Raw genomic sequence first — 20,480 nt, 5'->3', positions numbered from 1 at the left:
AATTGTACTCAAGTAAAAGTACTGTTACTTCAGAATAATATGACTCAAGTAAAAGTAAAAAGTAGTCATCCAAATAATTACTTGAGTAGGAGTAAAAAAGTGCTTGGTGAAAGAACTACTCAAGTACTGAGTAACTGTTGAGTAACGTCTGATTTATTTTTTAACACAAGCATTCAATCACACAGACAAAGGCAAATTGTAGTTCATCCAATCAATAAAATAAATTAAAATTAATTAATTAATTGTTGAGTTTTTGAATGCTGAAATGTCGTTTGTTTTGGTACACACAGAAGACACCGCATAAGGTAAATATGCTTTCAATATGAGGCCAGGGGTGTTCCTCCTCGTCTGTGTCTGCATTGCCGACGGTTGATTCTGACATTTTTGTTTTGCAACAACTGTAAAGCTAACCCGTCCCGCCGCTGAGATTGAGTATGGTCACGTGATGAGACCGCACAACTACGTTTGATTGGTGAAACACAGTCACATGGTAGAGCCTTTAGCGGAAGTCTCTTTCTCTGTCAAAATAAAACATTAAAATGAGGCGTACGCGGGAGGGATAAAAACAATGACGCGTAGAATACCAAAGAGGTAAAAAGAAAAGTAACAAGCTCATTGTAGCCTAATGTAGCGGAGTAAGAGTACAGTTTCTTCTTCACAAATCTACTCAAGTAAAAGTAAAAAGTATAGTGATTTAAAACTACTCCTAGAAGTATAATTTTTTCAAAAACTTACTCAAGTAAATGTAACTGAGTAAATGTAACTCGTTACTACCCACCTCTGGGTGTGAACATATTAATATGACAGATAACAATGCAAAAAGAGACAATGTTTTTTAAAGATTACATTTCTGATGTGTTTGTACTTATATTACTCTGTAAAATATAAGATAATGGGTGTAAGAGCCAATAAAGAACATATTTATATTTGTTAAATTGATGTCCATGTACATTTAAATAAAAAGTATGAATAGTATATTGCCACTTAACTATGCTAAAGTCATGTATACAGTGTATTATTATGTTATTTACTTGTGTCCCAGAAATAGTGTTAGATGTTTTTTCATTACAGTGATGATAGTGCTGTGATGCAGTTGTGGTGCACATGTGTACGAAGGTTTTGGAAGAATTAGGCACTAGTTAGTCTGCAAACTTGGATAGAAGTAAACCTTTTATTGTGTTCTATCATGTTAATAGTTTGTAATATGGAATATGACATCAGGTCGGAATTCATCTTCCCTGAAGCTGGGACAATTCGCAAGAATCTTGGATTAAACTGGATGAAACATGTCTCAATACTGTAAATCCAAGCAAACTCAGTGGCCTTGGAACTTGGAATATGACATGTCGGGGCGGTCATAAAACAACCGCTTCCTTCACCCTCACTCATTAACTACATCTCTATGTATGTTCTAATTTATAAATATTCCCAGAGTTGCTTTCTCTCCATTGTCTTTTGAGGATGCCAAAATAAATACTTACAGTATTTAGGGCCGGGTGAGTGTTTGCCTCTGGGCGAAGTATGCTCACAGGGCTCTGAGGATCCCTGCAGTGTTTGTGCAGTGGAGATCAAAATCTTGGACTGGGAGAGAAAGACAGCTTTATATTTTCTCTCATTAGTCATCTGGCACAGGCCCACAATTTATAGAAAATAGTGGAAAATGGTTTGCTGGGATTTTATGACCTGTGCTCTTGACTTCTCTAGCAAACCACACAGAAGCAACAAACAGGCAATCAGTGATTTGATGAAGAATGAGATGAGAATCTCTAAGCAGCTGTAAAGACATGGTAATTGAGGTGCCTTTGAGGAAAGTGTTTAACTACTGGCAATTAAAAGAGGAAGATAGACTTAAAAGCAGGTCCATTCAACTTATGTAATTCAGAGGAGGAAAGAAATGGTATAGCCGCAGCTACAGTATAAGCTCCTCCACTTCTCTCTGCCCACGGGAGAAGGAAGCTTTACCTCCGTGGTAGAAACGTAGCAATCACCATGGCGCGAATGACAAAGTAGCCCAAAACTGTGTAGCCAAGGCTTTGATGTGGTGTTTATAGTAGGCATATAACCAAAAACAGTTTCACTGCCAAGTGTAGTCCTAATCAAAAAGACAGCGCATGTCAAATCAAACAGAAGCAGCATGCTGTCTGTATCTTTAGAAGTGCATACACGCAGGAGAGAGGAGAGTTGCGCTTTTTCCACTGTAAAAATCCACCCACAGACCTTTCAGAGCTTCTCCATCTCTGCCTGTCAGTTTTTGTACCATGGTCTCTCTCTCACTCACACCGCATACTGTGACGTATCAGCACATATACACGAATAAACAGCTAACGCACACATACAATCGTGTGTGTATGTGTGTGTCTGAATGGATTGATCAAGTGCTGCACAAAACTCTCTGGGCAGCTGTGGCTGATCAGGTGAAACTGAAGGGAAAATGACAAAAAAAGAGAGAGGCTTAACTTTAATGAAAACAAGTCCAAATGTTATTTTACCCTTGTGTTTACTCTTTAAAATGAAATGTATATTTCATGTGTTGTTTCCACAAACAAATTGGCCCTGTGACACAGTGTAACATCAAAGCAAGCAACATCCACTATGGCAGCATGAAGCAAAGGCCAGGACATTTTGTTATAATGAAAAAAAAAGAAGAAGAAGCTCCCAGCAGTAATTTCATGGCTGCTGAAGCTAGCAGTGGGTAGGTGGTAAAATGGCTTTATTCCAGGTTTAGTTAAAAGAGGACACTGAGAGAGCATAGAGGTTTATTGTGTGCTTATTGTGACAGACGATGGCTTTCGTGTTACTTCTTTTAAAGGCACAGGTGCTTGACTTGTAGTTTTTTCAAGGGGCTACTGAATTACACAGGTTGCTAGCACAGGCTGGACTATCTGTATATTTGGATGTCACTTTGGCAGTGATACCAGTTTATGTGTGCAAAATAAAAAGAGCGAGAAAATGCCATGATGCACAGCTTCATCCATGTTTCTTTAATATTATTTTTCTTGTGCATTTTATGCCTTCTCTGATGTGCCCTTTCTTGTCAGCGTGTCCAAGCTGATTTATTCTCCTTATGCATGCATAATTTAGTTGTTATGAAGCCGGCGTGAAGGAGAGGGCCACTAAAGCACAAGAGGCATGCGTGTGTGTGTGTGTGTGTGTGTGTGTGTGTGTGTATGTGTGTGCGCACACGTGTGTGCGTGGGTGCGTTCGTGTGTAAAGTCTCAGCTGGGTGCAGCTGATGTGCCATTATAGTGGCTGTTATGAGACCACAAAGCCAAGGAAACAAGCTGCGGTCTATGATATAGACATGGTTGCAGTGTCACACTCATTATCTCACATTGTGAGCAGAGACTATAAATCAACAATTGTGGGTGACAATATTGCACTTCACTAAACATTATTTGTGTGAAATGTGTCCGAATGGCATAAAAATGACTCGTATTACAAATTGAAAGGGTGAAAAGCAGCTGACGGTTTGTGGGATAACACAGGAAAATAAGATTTTGTTTTGCCAGACATCTGCACAGTAATGACAATGCACATTAAAACCACACCTTCTTAACTGGTTATGTACTGTGGAAGAAGAAAGGGATAGCCATTTCATGCCTGTCTTCACATGTTTAATCACCGGAGCTTGGACTTTCCTTTTGGTAGTGTATCACATTGCTTGATTTGTTATGTTGTTTACAACGGTAAGAGCAATGCCAAACGACTACAATCAAATTAAAGGACAGACTTGATTTGGTTTGCCATCAAAGGCATCCAGGAGAGCAGCGGGAGGCTTTCATTATTTGACTCTTTTAGGGAACAAAGGCAAATGTCTCTGGATAGCCAATTAGAGGGATTGCTGAAGAATAGGGAGCAAGGTTCACTTTAGTTACAGTGTATCTGACTGATTGCCCCTCAGCCCCCCCTCATATCTATCCTTCTATCTTGCTATCTACAGTAGCTTGGCAGGAACTAGAAGAAATGAGGCTAACTATGTGCGCCCATCCAATCCTCCCATCCACAAGCTTCTTGGCCCTGTTGGCACTTCACTCTGCCAATTGTGCCAGGCTGGAGTTATCTTGTCTGCCTGTCTAACAGCTGATCCACAGGGTATGTGGTGAGTTATGGGGGTTTAATTCAAAGCCAAGTGGTCTTGATTGATGCAACCAGAACATAATCAGTCAGATAGTTCTTCTTTTTTTTTTTTTTTTTTTTACTTTTTAGCATGCTTGCAAATAATTATATCATAATAATTACTCATCCGCTGACATTAGCCATTACACAGGCAAAATTCTCATCCCCTTCCATATGATTTAAGAAATTTGCTTAAAACTTAAACTTCAAGGACATGTACAAATTCTGTATACTGTCTGTATACTTATTTAACAGAGACTTTAATCTGGACTGCACTGTTTATTGATGCATGTCATTAGCGCTGCTGTTGAAAGGGTTTAACTAATAGATTAAAATTGAAATAACAATCTAAGGAGGGGATTTGGCCCTTTAAACACTCATAAAATGAAAAAGAAATACAGTATTAAGATCTTTTAGTTCTGGGTGGGAGTGGTTTAGTGGTTTATTGAGTGATTTATATTAGTTGCACATTAACCTTACATAGTAATATAGTAAACTGTATGCTCTGAGCATGCTGAAAAGCTAAATTCTACTGTTTGATACATTGACTACATTGTTACCACATGACTTGAATGCTACACAAGCCACATCACACAAGCAGCATGTCAGCAGTATGTGCTTGTCCTCTGTCAGTGTCACACTGCTTCCACTCAGTCATTTTTGTCACATGCAGTTAAGACCTTTCGGACCCTCAGTACACAATAGGAACTTCAAAATGATCCTAAATTGAATACTGTAAATTTCTAAAAATTAGGTGACTGCAAACCATTTGTCTCTTGTATTAAAATGGTTGCAATGTGTACTAATTTGTTTTTAAATGTGACATTGATGGATCATTTGAAACTAGAATTACTGCTTTCCTACAACCGCAAGGCAGTAATTCTAGTCTAGTATTCTAAGTTGCATATTACATCCATGTCTGTCCAGACTCACATAATATATGTAGTGAAGACTTTGAAGCAATTTAATAAAATGTATTAAGTGCATTTTATTTTTGCGAAAAACGTGTTTTTTCTTCAACCCGGCCGCACAGAAGATCTATAAAATTACCAGTTTCAAGGTTAGTGTCACCAACTCAGTGTCAGACCAAATGTCTCCCCTTCTGTTCCTGAGTTATGGCATTGAATAATGGCCAGAAAAGCAGTTTTGCAGAACATTATGATATCACAGTGAAGTTGACCTTTGACCTTTTGGATATAAATTGTCATTACTTCATCATTTTATCCTATTAGACATTTTATCCTATTAGACATGTGTGTGAAATGTTGTCATAATTAGCATAGGTATTCTTGAGTAATGGCCAAAAACACATTCCGTGAGGTCACAGTGAACATGACCTTTGACGAACAAAATCTGGACGTTTGTGCCAAATTTGAAGGCATTCCCTCAAGACGTTCATGAGATTTCACATTCACGAGAATGGGACAGGAGCCCGAATGGGAGAGAATGGGACCCGAAAACATAATGCCTCCGGCCACGGCTGTCGCCAGTGCGGAGGCATAAAAACATTCAGTGTAAAAAGGTTGCATTGTGGAGGGAAACCTGCCTGCTACTATTAAAATTGGCTACCTATTTATTTAGACTTGTATCCAAGTTGATCAGTCTCTTACTCTACACTTGGGCTGGAGATCTTACTTGAATTTGTGTCTTGATTTTTGTACTTGATTACTTGATTGATGATTTCGAGTTGGCGTTGAGTTGCTTTGGAGCACATTTCAAACAGAAGAACTTTAACCACTGCAACCATATATTTGACTGTAAAACGAGTGGATTGGATTGTAGTGAATTGTATTTTGTTTATAGAAGAAAAAATATTTTTAATCAATTTGTTTGTGTTTAAAAACGACAGAAACATATCATTGCTTCCAATGTGAGAAACTCAAATTGGCTTGTTTGAGTTAGGTTTAGGTTCAGACTGTTGTCTGGGAGACAACTGAGTGATAATGAAGTAGCAAGTAACTTTGTATATACAGTATATGTGGTATAGTTCAACCAGTAACATGCTTATGAGATGGTTTTTTTTATTTCTCTTTAATTACATACAACATTTTATTTCAATATCAACGTTTTAAAGACCTTTAACAATACATGTGACCAAAAAGTGACACCAATAAATACTGTAATGCCTGCATACACTTTGGAGACCATCTAGTAGGTCAGAATTTACACATATTTATAATAAGCTGTTCCCTTTGTGGTTACAAATAATGCAGCAACCTCTAATGATCAATACTGACCATGTACCTTATTGTTCTAGATAAGTTTGCTGAGTTGACTCTGCAGCAGTTGGGGTCTTTGGAAATATTGACAGAGTAAATGAAAGAAATGCCCTGGAGATATTTTGGACAGAATGCTGGAATACAGCTTCCACCTGGCAGGTTTTTTGTTCAAAGAACATTTGACTTCCTGGTGCTGTAATGAGACTATGACATCGAACACTATTTCAACTGTCAGCAGTTAAATAATAAAAGTAAATAGCTCTGTGCTTTCAGTGCAGCATGTATGTGTTGGATCACTTTCCTCCTAACTATATCACATCCAGAATATTGATCGTAGAGAGAATGATGGAAAGGGACGACATGAGACCTGGCATTGTTATTCATTTGTCATCAACGCCTTGGTGTGGCGATGGATATTGTGAGACGGGCTAAAATCCTGTGTCTCACAACGCCATCATGGCTATAAAGAGGTGGCAGGTCTAGGTCTTACCACAAAATATCACTGGCTTTGCTCTCTGCACATCGATATTCACTAAATGTCAGTGGAAAATATAAGTGTTTTCCCACAGTCAGAAGACTCCATCAGTCATATTTACATATTCATTCACAATGTTTGATTTTTTTGTCCTGCTGCTTAGTTCAAGGTGAACTGGGTTTTCTCAAGACTGACAAAATAAAAATAATGCAGAGAGGCAGGGGAACGAATTAGACACTGATGGAGCAGCAGCAATGATTGAAGGGCAGGCATTAAATTGAACCTTTGCTAAATACCTCCCCCATCCAGTGATGGACCAATCATGGCAGGCAGCAGGCTTGTCAAGCTTTAAATTTAGAGCCATACTAGGCATGTTAAGTGTTTGGACGGTCTTGTCCTTTATTAGCATTTCTAAATAACTAATGCACTGTAACCGTTAACGCTGTTAGTGCTAGTTTCCTCCACCCTCTCTCTCCCTTTGTGATCAGCGATATGAGCTACATATGATCCCCGATCTCCCACGGAAGCTCGACCCGGGTAGTGCCCAGTGCATAAGCGGCAGCAATTAGCTAGGCGGTGAGAGAACTAGTGTCACTGGTCTGCTAGGCCTATATGTAGCAAGGGTCTGTTATTCATAGCAACGGTCTGCTATACAGATTTAAATGACAGTATGCCGCAATTGGCCAATCAGAGTTGAGCATTCAACAAGGTTGCATAACAAAATGTTATTTACCCACAAAGTGGAAGCTGGTCCTCGATGCTATCAGAGTTTAGGGTAACATTAGCGGCTCTGTCCTGCTCTTTATTGGATCTGGGGAAGTTTACAATCCAGAAACATTACCTCAGATAGCATTATGTTGGCTAAACACATTATTCTTTATGCTAAAAGGCTTACATAGTGTTTGAAAACATGAATAAGAAGTATGTAAGTTAGGCAGCTAAAAAGGGTGGAAGAACAAAATAGTCTAGTTTTCCTTCTAACTAACTCTACACTGGGACATGTGAGCTTTAGCCTCACTGATTTAGCACAATATAATGTATGTAGCCATCATGTGCCTATTTATGACCTCTTTTTACAGGGTTCTCATTTTAAAGTTGGAAATCAGCTGGAGATTGCGTTTTCAACCAAAAATGTGAATCTAACATTAATTTAATCAACCAGCTAGCTACAGCTGATGAAATCTGCCAGAGACGGTTGTCATTTCAGCTGGCAGTCAACAGGTAGAAACAAGGAGCATGCTTTTTTTTTTGCCTTTGTCCGAACTGTTTCAAAATTAGCACACATTTTGAGCGTTACATCTGCCACTATTGTAATTGTAAACTGCACATTGTACACTTGTGGTTTGTGTTTTATAATTTGTCTTTTCTTGACCACTCTGCAGAATTTAAAGGAAGGAAAGGTTGTGACTTCTGCACTACAGTCACAGCTAGCTCAAAGGTAAGTTAGACACCGAAGGGACATGAGAAAGCTAAAAGCATAAGGACGCACTACAGAGGGGTGTGAGGAAGAGAGGGGGGGAGAGAGAGAGAGAGAGTGACTCATAAATCAAGTAGAGGTGAGATTGCTGAATCAGGGTTGATTGTGCCTGGGAGAGACAATAAAGCCTGTAATCATCTGTCTCTGTTGCACAGACCTGGCAATTATCTGCCCATACCTGACCGGCAGAACAGAAAGGGCAAAGTCCATCTACCTTCACCCTATATAGCTCGAAGTTTTTAAGGGGAAATTCGTCCGCTGATGCAAACTGAATGGACAGAAAAAGCAATATTCACTCTTGGAGAGCTAAGGATTGGGGGAAAACAGAAGATTTGGTTGAAGTTGTCAGTTTTTCCTGGTGAGCCATATGTGATGTTTGGGAGTGATTCAAAAGAACGAGTGGTGATATCTGTTTGGACCTTTCATCTCTCTCTACTCACACATGATCATCAATCATTAAGCTGGTATATCTCTGCCAAGGGAAGCTCCATTTGCTTCCAGTGCAGTTCCTTTATTATAACGTCTGCTTTCATACAGCTTTCTCATATTAGCATTTAGGGTACAATTTTACCTTCATTTACCTCCAATACATCTGAGCCTGAAGAATATGGACCATCACTCTCTGACTGAAAGCACTACACTAAGACCTAAAAGCATTTTTGCCAGCCCAATATAAGAGCCAAATGAATAGTGTGGCTGTAATTAATCTTTTCTATTGACTGAATAAAACCTCTTGGTGGAACTCAGCTAGTTAATGCACTGCTTTCCCTCCCTAATAGGAGAGTTGGGAGAATAATTGCAAAGTTTCTTTCAGTATTGTGGATGATCAATGCTTTTATCAAACACAAATTAAAAGGCAAAAAGCCATTCAAGAAAATAATACATCACAACAGGTGCTTTGAGCCGCACATCATGAGCAGAGGTTCATATGTCATGTGGGTTTATTTGTTCATTTAAAATAAGAAATCTGTCAGAACCAGCTGCTTTTGAGGATGTTTTGTTACATGCTTTTGCTCTTTTTTTCACCTGTGTAAAGATTATTTACATTTAAGGTCAGGATCACTTTGCAACTTTTCTCAACATGTCATATTTTTCAGACAATAAGATCACTGAAGATCAGTAACATAATGGATTGCAAGACAATGATCTTTTATTGACTCCCAATTTGGTGACTGAGAGTGAACAAAGAGTTAAAGAGATCAGTGATGCCCAACCAGGTACTTGTACCCTAGGGTAAACTTTTGTAGCTGTAAGAGGGTACATGGAAAGATTGGGGAGTACTTAAAAAATAAATAAATATGAGTTGATTATAAATAGCCTATACATATATTTCTGTAAAGCAAAAATCCCCAAAGGAATTATGAATTGGCGTGATGCTGATCTTCAGAACATTTCAGTAAATGTCCCAATAACCAGTAACTTACCAGCTACTATTAGCTTACTGCACCCACTGCTCAATGGTGTTTTAAGCCCCCAACGTCTCTTTCCAGGCAGCGCTGCAACCGTTGATTTCAAGGCACCTAACCCTAACCTTAACCCTAACCATAACCATAACCATAACCATTGCATAATCCTAGTGTGGAAGCCTAAAACACCGATAAACGCACCCACCAACATGAGTCAGTAATAACACCTTACATGTTGCGAGTGCATGAAAGCTACTTAGCAAGCAAGCAGAGAAGTTAAAAAAAATATTTGCTAAAAGTAATGGATAAATAGTTGAAATAATTAGCTGAAAGTAATGGATAAACAGGGGAAATATTTTGCCAAAAGTAAGGGATAAACAGTTGATATTTTTTAGCTAAAGGTAATGGAAAAATAGTTGAAGTTATTAGCTTTAAGTGATGGATAAAACGTTGAAATAATTAGCTAAAAATAATGTATGTGGTGTTACTTTCCATACACTTTAATGCACACATTTGGCATATGACGGGTAGGTTCAATGAAGGGGTACCTGAGCTCATCTGACAGGGTCTGTGTCCTACAACAATACCTGTGTCAAACAAAAAAAGTTGGGGACTTCTAAAGCAAATAAAGTACTCAACATAATACAGACAATGAAAGCTGTCCATCAATCTTCCTTTGCCTCAGAGCCAGAGGGTTAAAAAAAAAAACATACACCCTTGAAGACTATTTTCCCTTGTCACTCCTCCTGGTTTAGCCAGCAGTCAGTGCCCATATTGCCTGGGGAACTGCACTACCTGATAAGCAGAGGTAGAGGCTCTCTGACACATCTGTCTGCTTGATGAGCCAAGTGTCAAAGCCCCCCAAAGTGCTGGATGAAGTGCATCAATAAACGACTTTAATCCCCTCTTGGGGCCAATGTCCTCCCACTAATAAGGGATCGTCTTACACCACTGGCAGTGAGGAGAGAGGTAAAAGTGGCTTGGCATGGGCCTCAGCACGGGGATGTACTGTACAGTACGCAGGGAATTGTCTGTACACAGGTAACAGGCTGTAAATCACACGCGCCTGCTGTTGGATTAATTGCTGGATTGAATATGTTGGTGTTAGGTGTTTTGCTTCCTCCTCCTTCTCACTTTCCCTCCCTCTTTTGCCCTCTGTCCCTCTCACTTCTCTTTAAAGTATATGTCTATTTGTCATCACTCTTTCTCTCTCTAACAGCTCTTCTGTATTGGTATTTCAGCCTCTTTTCCCCACCTCCGCTATGTATCCAACTCTGCCCCAGACAGTCTCACTCTCCAGACAGAAGAAGAGAAGCGGAGGTATGGGGACCGGTAGCTGGGCAGTATTGGTTGTGCTGAAGGACGTGTGGGTTGCTAGCATCCGTAGGGAAGATCCAATGAGTGTTCCAGTCAGAGTGACCCTAATTAACCACATATTATCTGCAGGCTGTGTGGAGGATTAAGGCCCTCAGCTCTGGACCCTACAGGCGTGGAGACCCAAAGACAGAGGACTCTGCGCTAAAGCACACTTCATATTCTGCCTCAAAGCAAGACACAAAGAGGCGGGGGCGTGAGTCTGGGCCAGAAAAAAGAACCATACAGAGAGCAGATAGCACGCTGCAGAGAAAACCGATTACTTGAATCATATCTGGACATTTCTATAATGAGCAAATAAACATAGCAACTCCAGACTGCTATGTACAGTGCAGTAGAAATATAGCCACCCTTTTTGGCACCCTCACAAAGAGGAAGCCATATTGTGTCTTTGTCTGTCATATCCTAAACATATCCATCCGTCCTGCTCAGGTGCTGTTTGAACAAATTGAGGTTTCTGTAGGAGGAGGGGATCGTTATTCTATTGAGAGATAATGAGTTAATTTCCTCATTTGACATTAGAACACCCAGAAATGAACATTCCGCAATGTTGACAGGTCGTCATACACACGGTGCCCTGCTGCATTAAACCAGTGTCTATTGTCAACGAGGCAATGCAATCTGGGAACTACACAAAAAAACATAATTGACGCAACACAATAAGCAGACCCCACAGGCAGGCAGAGACTCGGATTTCTGCAGAAAACATTTTAGTAGCAGCTGTGACATACCTCATTTCAGATGAAAGACGAGCCAATATCAACAACATGATTAAACAGAAGATTAACTGACACCAACCAGCCAACTGTTAGAAGAATCCAAAGGTTATAACTCATAAGATATACCCTTTCGTGAAGTGTAATGTGTTATTACAAGTGTCACGAGCTGCTAGTGAATATAAATCCACATTAACATAACACCGAACTACTGTATAAAATAGTGCAGTGTTAACAGTTCAAGCATTTACAGGGCTTTTATGAAGTATTACAGGGTAAATCTATCCTCTGCTAACCCCGGTGTGCGGCTGCTATTCTGAGCCACTGTAGCATTTCCTGTGGTTTCACACTGTAATTCAAGCTTTAAGTCCTAACTTAAGGCCCACGCTTTCACCTACCTCGGTCAGTGTCGTAGAGGTAGACAAACTTCTGCCACTTGTAGTGAGAGAGCAGGCTGAGGACAGCACCCCGGAGGGCGGGGCGCATCTGAATGACAAACTGCACCTCATTATCGGTGGGGTAACTGGGTGTGACAAAGGAGGTGTGCAGGGCGCCGCAGAACGAGGTCAAGGTGTTCATGGACTTCTTGTCGTAGAATCCGAAGATGGCGTACACTCCGCGGGAGAACTGGGAGCAAACTGCAGGGACAGCAGAGGGCAAGAGGACACGAGTGTTAAGATATTATTCAGCAAAATATGTGGATGCACATTCACAAATGTGCGCCTCGTCACTTCAGTCAGTTATAGATTGACTGGGTTGTTGGAACCACCAGAAATAGCATTTACAGTACTATCATGTAAAAATATGAATAATAATACACATATATAATAATAACAGTATATACCTGTTTATTTATTCAACAATTATTTTCATTATTGAAATATGACCGCAATAATTATCCACAGCACAAGGTGATGTATGAATTTATTTTATTTGACCATTAATCCATTTGTATTTTATTTTTTTCTGCTCCACTATTACCCTTCGATCATAGTTCCTGATTTAAATCAAAATGCTGCCAATTGTGATTGTCATTAGCGGTACTTAGCGGTAGCTGCTTTGAATTAGACCATCCTTATTTTGATCCGTCTATTTCGAGTCCCTCTACATTGTGGAAGTGCCCGTTTAATTGAGAAAATAAAAGGTGGAGTAATCAATAATGAAAATAATTTTTGTTGCAGTCCTAAATGTTACCTCTCCCTAATGATTACAATATATAATCCAGTTTACACCTGGTACCAACATTCATTATCTGCATATGGATAACCTAATCTGAATAAAAGAAAAACATGTTAATTCACAATGCACAACAAGACAGCATGCATTGCATCAGGAAGTGAACAGATCTGGTATTAGTGGACAGCATTGTGACAGAATTTCAGCTAAAAGTCCCCAAAGCTGTACTGTAAATGCAAGAGGTACAGTGTGTTTGTTTTGGTGGGTAAGTGGCAGCCAAAGGATAGAAATGTCACGCCATTCACCAAAGGTCTCCAGCTCGCACCAGTAGCTCCCACCAGTTATTGCTCTGCTCCCTCAGCCAGAGTGAACGACTCACTGCAGCATTTGCAGTAGCTGTGAGCGCCACTGCTGCCTGTCACCACTTCTGTTTCGTTCCACGATAGAGCTGAAAAAGACAACTCGTTCTGCCTCGAGTGAAGAGTGAATGCAGTTTCCCTTTCAATGACCTTAAACCCACAACGTTTGTGTTTGTTGATGCCACGATGTCAGTAACAGCTACACACTTGGTATCCTTGCATAGTTACAAGGTGTACACACAGAGATCCCATTTTAATACAAGATTGACCCCACTTTTGAGGAAAGAAAACAACACTTTGACAAGCTGCACAAAAACTAGGCTCTGTTGCCGTTCAGTAAAATTACTGTCTAAGGCGACTAAAGGTAAAAGAAAATAACCAGTTACACCATCATTTGAATTTTTTTCACTTGAACAAATCTGAAACAACCACTTCGGCGAATGAACATCTCAGTAATACAGTAATTTTTTTTTTCTATCAGCGTTGTGCATCTGATGACATTTCTTGAGAGGCAAAAAGCGTTTCCATTTGTTTGTGTATTCATCATGCGCTCTAGTGGGACAGTGAAAATTGTCAGTCAGGAGCGACTTCCATTCAGTCAGAAGCCATTAATCTGTAAACTAACATTCAGAGCCACAGGTGTGTTTTGCTTTCCTAACCTATCATGAATGGCTGCTCACTTATTCTGATTGACTCTCAAGTACTCCCACTGGGTAATCAAGCATTCTTAACACCCGTAAACACTTTAAATATTCCAGTACAAATGGTGGATGACAGGAGGGAAGGCACTATCCAATCTTATGTCATGGCTATGTTAAATATTTGTTTCCAATTTGCTGACAGGTATTCATTCAATTGGTGGGATACACCAGACATACTGTAGCTTAAACAGTCTTGTTCAAATACTACTCTAAATGAGGAGTTCTTAGCATTCTCCGAGGTTATTGATGCTGAACTGGAAACAATTCAGCGCCAAACGTGACGTATTTTGTGCCTTCATCCTAATCAAGACCATCAAGATGAGATCACAACCGTACGAACACAAAACAACCATTTATTTTTTTTCTTTTTCTGCCCGTGAAAATGTGTCTGTCTTTGTGAAGAACGGTGCTCCAGCATGTGCAAACCTTTCAGACCATTAAGAGGACAACATGACAGTGCTCACATATTTGGCTCTTAAAGCACAATTGCTGTGTGAATGAGAGATCTAGTCACTGGTGGGATTTGCCTCATCCATTTTAATTCTATTCCCTCCCTATCTGTCCTGGTACAGACACCTCTCCCAAGGTATAAGCATCCATTCTCAGCAACACACAGACACAGACACAGACACAGACACACACACACACACACACACACACACACACACACACATGCACACACACAGAGAGGTAAGTCCACACACAGGCATGGATGCAGTCAAACATGCATACAAACCACACACTCTCACACACACACACACACACACACACACACACACACACACACACACACATACACACAAACACACACACACACACACACAAACAAACAAACAAACACACACACACACACACACACACACACACACACACACACATACACACAAACACACACACACACACACACACACACACACACACACACACACACACACACACACACACACACACACACACACACACACACACTGCTTCTTGATAAGTGAATCAACAGATGGACAGCGGTATTGTGGGTAAGTGCTGCAGGGTGAGTGGTGCAATCTCCCACACTGAATGGGAGCCAGTAGGAGCTGCAGCCCTCGTCAAAGCCCAGTTTTCTCTGCACTCTCTCTTAATTTGGGCCAGTACTGACACAGAACCTCTCCTAGGGGACCAGATCTGGCAGCCTCTTTCTTTCTGCTCAGCTGTCCTCTGCTTATTAGGTTGAGCTTTAAGCAAGCCCAAGCTTCAGTAACAGATATGTCCACACCCACCCTCATCTCGCTCCCTGTAACCTCCCTCTTGCCCCTGTTAGATACACAGTGTCTTTATGCGGCACCCTTTTCAGGGTCACCACCTTATTGTAGTGGAAAGCTCTGCGTGTTGCAGGGATTCCATGAGCTATGCCATCAACAGTGATCTGAGCTCTGGGTATGTTCTCCCATGGCGGTCAGGGTTTACAAGGATGTTTTCGACAAATAATGACCTGTTGTGTTTTGGGGGCCAGTCTCACTGCACCAGATCTGCCAACATCCTGCAACTCTGCCCCTCAGACACAAGGCATCCTCCACACGCCTTTCCTCACAACAAAACTATTTTCCATCTGCACCTTCTCCATATAGTCTAGCTACATGACTGGCATTCACAGCCACATGCATTGCTGTATATAGACCCAACCACAGTAAGTGTTTCACTACATACAATCAATGGAAGCAGCGTAATTTATTGTCAATGGAGAGCCAAAAGCTGTGCTGTGCAGAAGCCTCTTGTTTTCTCACTCTTAATCACTTCTGGCACATGTCCAATAACACGCCACACCACATGTAGAGGCTTTGTGGGTTCATAATGTGTTTATATACTGTAGCATGAGCTCCAGGAACCTACAGGTAGAGCTGGCGCTGTGGATCATGATTTATTAAGCAAATGCATCCCCACATCAGTAAAAATTACCCTTCCTCTAGCGGGCTACAACCATACTTTTTTTCAAAAATGCTGTGAGAAAATACTGGAAAACAAGTTGCTGTTTCACCCAGTGGTGGATAAAAACGAAAGAAGTGTTGGCTCTTATCACCAACAGTCGGGATCACCTGTGAGGAAGTAGCGAGTTGTTTTGGAACTAATTAATCTACATTTTTTGTTACAAGCTGCACCAATTTGCTACCCCGCTAATTTCCAGCATATGTAAATTTCTTACCCTTTTAAATTTCAATAAACTCTAATTCTGTCAGCCAAGGGTGAATAACAAGATAGCAGAGCAAATGAGCACACCATATACACTGGGAGGTTTATTACTAGGAAATAGCAAACAAAAAAGCAATCAGTAGAAACATACTGGCCAAGTCAAACTGAGGAATTTAAAGTTTCTTTGCAGTTAAAAAGGAAAGTCAACTGCACCAAGATTTCAGCTTAATAAATTAAATACAATAAAAAAATGATTATAGTTTAAACACAAGGACTAGTTTCACCTTCATTTCTGAACCTTTACATGTTGAGTTTACTATTATTTGCGATTCTTAAGAGCCAAACTTAGAACATAAACAGTTTTTGAAAGGTTCCACCCACTGTATGGAAAGTTCTGGATTAGCCTCTTGCAGCCCAAAAGAGCAAAACTCTGTATATGTATGTATTCCTACATCCCCTCCCCCTTCTTTCCTCACTGTCTCTCTCCACCTCCTCTATCCTCACCACTTTATTTGACCTTTCCTTTTGTTGCTTGTCTTTTGCCTCAGCCATCTGGTCATCCCCAAAGCATCCATCCTCTTCAAGCGTGGCAGTATCTCTCTCCACCTGAGTGCCTCTCTCTTTCCTCTCTCACATTGTTTCCCCCATAATGTCGCCCCACTCCATCAGTGGAGCAGAGATTGGTGTTAGACTTTGGTTAAAAAAGAAACAGTGCACGGTACAGTCTGGAGAGAGAGCTGCTGTTGAGAAATTCCTTGGCCTCATCCCACTCAGTGATTAAATACAAATGGAATCTCGTCATGTAGGTGGAAATAAAGCGGCCTGACCTGTCTCTAACTCTAAAGAAATAACACATCAGTTAATATAATTCAATGATTCTGTGAGTGTCACCTTGAATTTCAATAATGCTAATTTACTACCAAGTTCTCAGACAGTCATGTGCATGTACACAGAACCATTAGAGGAGCTTGCATGAGCAACTGAGTGGTAAACAACACAAAGATAATTCTCTCTCATCTGCTTTTCTTTTCCTTCTCCAATCTCATTTTCCCTTTTTTTTCCTTCCTCTGCAGCTAAACCGTGCCTCCACCTCCTCCTTCTCCCCCTTCCTGCTGCAGGGAACCATGCATCCCATCTCCAGTTCACTGGTCAAACACATACAGTGTGCCGCCCTCATTCCCTTCTATAATCAGGACACTCGGCAGTGCTACGGGGATGTTACATTTCTGATGCATCACTTGAGATGGCTGGCCTGGAATGCTCGTTCAGAGGGATCTGTGGTATGCTGCAGGCACGCTGGGCTAATTTAAAAAAAACAAAAACCTTTTCATGCATTCAAAGTTTTTGGACTCCCATGCTCTTTTAAGGGCCCCATGAGCCAGAGCTTTGCACAGCCTTGGGAAGGGGGCTGGGAACAGTAAATGTCAACGATGATTGTATGTTGTTTTTTCTCCACAAAATCCACATTCTTTCTCTTTGGCTCCATTGTTTTTCCACTCAGCCACATGTCCTCCATTCCCTGCCTGTGTCTCAGTCTCCTTCTCCCCCTGGTCCTTGTAGCTCGTCTTTCTCGTCTCCCCCTCCCTATACCTCGCGCTCCCTCTCTCCCTGCTTCCAGTTTTCACCAGCCTACATCAGGACCAGCCTGTCCTGCTCTGAAGAAGGGATGCTGTCACTGGGAGATAGCTCATAAGTGCCCTGGGGGATTGCATCAGCTCTTGTCATATAGAGATGTGAAGTGCTTCAAATTGTTAACTCAAATGGCAGACCTAGATTCAAGAACGACTCAACTGCAATGGTGCCGTGAAACGTTAAAAGGAAGCTGTTACTTGTCCTACTCCATCAACATCCAGCATTTATTTACACTTTAAATTACCTGCTGGGTTAAATAGAAATGGAAAGACTGCAAACAAAACACACATTTGCTACGTACAGAAAATGTATCCAGTGGTTTACATTAGGGCAGGGCTACTCCCTAGGACCCCCTCGAAAATGAGATGCTACATCTCAAGGGGCTATCCTTTCAATAAATTCAAATTTACTGTATATTCTCATATTATTGTTAATTGATGTTCAGTGGAATCGTATCACGATGGTATTGTTTAACAAAAAATCTGTTTCCATGCAAACTGTACATGAACAAAATAACTATGGAACATAGGTCATTGCAATACACCAAATTGATAATTTTGTTTGTGATTTTTGGCTTCATTTGTCATATTGTAATACTGATATTGGAAAACATTCTTATTAATATTGTGATATTACTTTTTACTTTAATAATAAGGCATTTTATGCCTTTATGTAGTGGTAGTATGACAGGAAGTAGAGAGCTCTTCAAAGGTCCCCTGCGGACGAGGAATGTGCGGTTCATGGTCAGCTACTTAACCACTAAGCCACTTAACCACTATCAGCAAGCCCTAACTGTTGTAGGCCATGACACAAAATGTTTTCCTCATTGACAGCACACTTTCATCAAATTTGCAAAAAAAAGTCACTAGTTTTGTCCACTAGTAACGCTATGGACCAGTTTTTCTATAGATGCACTTGCACACACATGTGCACCCGAGTACACAGTCCTGCCAAAGGTTTCACACTGATTACTGGTGGCAGTAGTGGGCCGAGAAACACAGCAATGCACGCAAGCAAAATGCAGGGAAAAAGACTGTTAGCAAGTAAACAAGGATGTAAAGCAAGTAAACAAGGCTGTAAACAAAAGGTTCATGATCAAACCCTGCCAGTTTGGGAATCCCTGCTCCTAACGACCTCATCTGCTGTTTGGGTTTGAAAGACGCTTGAAGTACAAGTGTATCACTGGTGAGGTCAGACGTGCATCTGTGTATGTGTCTCTTCATGCATGTACTTGTGTGTTTGTGTGAGTGTATAATGGATGATGGATGATAGGGGGTAAGGAGCCTGGCCTGGGGATGCTCGGTCACTTGGGCTGGTTAGCCTGGAGCTCACCGACCAAGAGATAAGCATCTCCACGTACTGGGGACATGTTTAGAACTTCCTCTGCTCCTGTTTTCAATTTTCCTCCCGTCATATTTTCTATCTATTATTTTAAACTTTTTTTTGGTAACTGAATAAATTCATATAAATATTCTGTAGCAATGGAAAGGCGCGATAGAGCATGCATAGATTTAATAACAGAAAATGGATGTGTACATTTTACTAAATATTTGTCTAGTATATACAACTGCAGTGTGACATTTCCTTCTCTGCTAGATACATTAGTAAAAGTCACAAAAAAAGGTAACTGGCCAGTAACGTTAATGGCTCAAATTAGTGTGTCTCTATGAAAGAGGGGGTTGAATGGCTGCCTGTAACACTTGCTGGCTCTACACAAGGGAGAAGCATATAAATACGTTCTGTTTTTCCACCGCCTGGATACATGGAGAACAGGTCAACTATTAGAAGAAACATGATCTTATTCCAACATGTAACGTGAGAAATAACACAAGCTTATTTTTCTAAAAATATATGGAAATGTTTTAATATTGAAACACGTTTTTTGACACCCCTGTTGCTCAATTGTTTTAGTATAACACATAACACCCACTACAGAGCAGTGGACTTTAAAATATGACAGGAGTCATTTCTGAAACCAAGCTAATAGACATTATATAGCAAAACTGCATGGGTTAGGCATTTATTAGCATGGCACGGTGATTAAGCTTGAATTAAACCGAAGTTGGACTATTTACTTTGGTTTGACCTCTCAGGTCGTCTGGGACAGGTCTGCTTGTTGTCCCCAGAGTCAGAACTAAACAGGGGGAAGCAGCATTTAGTTTTTATGCTCCACATATCTGGAACAAACTCCCAGAAAACTGCAGGTCTGCTGCAACTCTCAGTTCTTTTAAATCAAGGCTGAAGACCTTTCTTTTTGATGTTGCCTTTCTTTAAATAACTTAATTTCTTATACTGAAGTTGCATTGTTGACACTGTATGACAATCTATATAAGCATATAAAGAGAAATTCCTATTTTATCTGCTTTTATATATTTAACTGTTTTAATTGCTCTTCAATGTTTCATTTCTTATACTGCACTGTAACTTTTATTCTTGTATTTTATCTGTTTTAAATTTTTTAATCTGTTTTCATGTAAAGCACTTTGAATTGCCCTGTTGCTGAAATGTGCTAAACAAATAAAGCTGCCTTGCCTTGCCTTGCCTTTGTCTAAAACTGATACACAAACAAAATATGGCAGCATATGCCAATAGAAAACATGTCCGCAGAGCTGTATAGTTAGCTGTATGGCTAGTCAAATAACCTATTTGTGTGAAAGTATAACATTAAA

At 40.4% G+C, this 20,480-nt stretch overlaps 1 protein-coding gene across 4 annotated transcripts in view; it reads right to left on the bottom strand.

Moving 5' to 3' along the window:
* LOC116064245 (glutamate receptor 3) overlaps nt 1–20,480 on the bottom strand; it is a 90,900-nt gene that overhangs the window by 54,860 nt on the left and 15,560 nt on the right. For all 4 annotated transcript variants that reach the window (XR_004108496.2, XM_031319297.2, XM_031319296.2 and 1 more), the window contains exon 3: nt 12,182–12,421. Coding sequence is in view for 3 of the 4 variants with exons in the window: in XM_031319297.2 (XP_031175157.1) it covers nt 12,182–12,421 (240 nt within the window). In the remaining variant the exon portion in view is untranslated. The remainder of the gene's footprint in view (nt 1–12,181; nt 12,422–20,480) is intronic.

Source organism: Sander lucioperca, chromosome 1 (assembly GCF_008315115.2).
Source record: "Sander lucioperca isolate FBNREF2018 chromosome 1, SLUC_FBN_1.2, whole genome shotgun sequence".
NCBI lineage: Eukaryota > Metazoa > Chordata > Actinopteri > Perciformes > Percidae > Sander > Sander lucioperca.
Note: the sequence above shows the minus strand (reverse complement) of the source record. Positions and strands in the feature narration are given on the sequence as shown.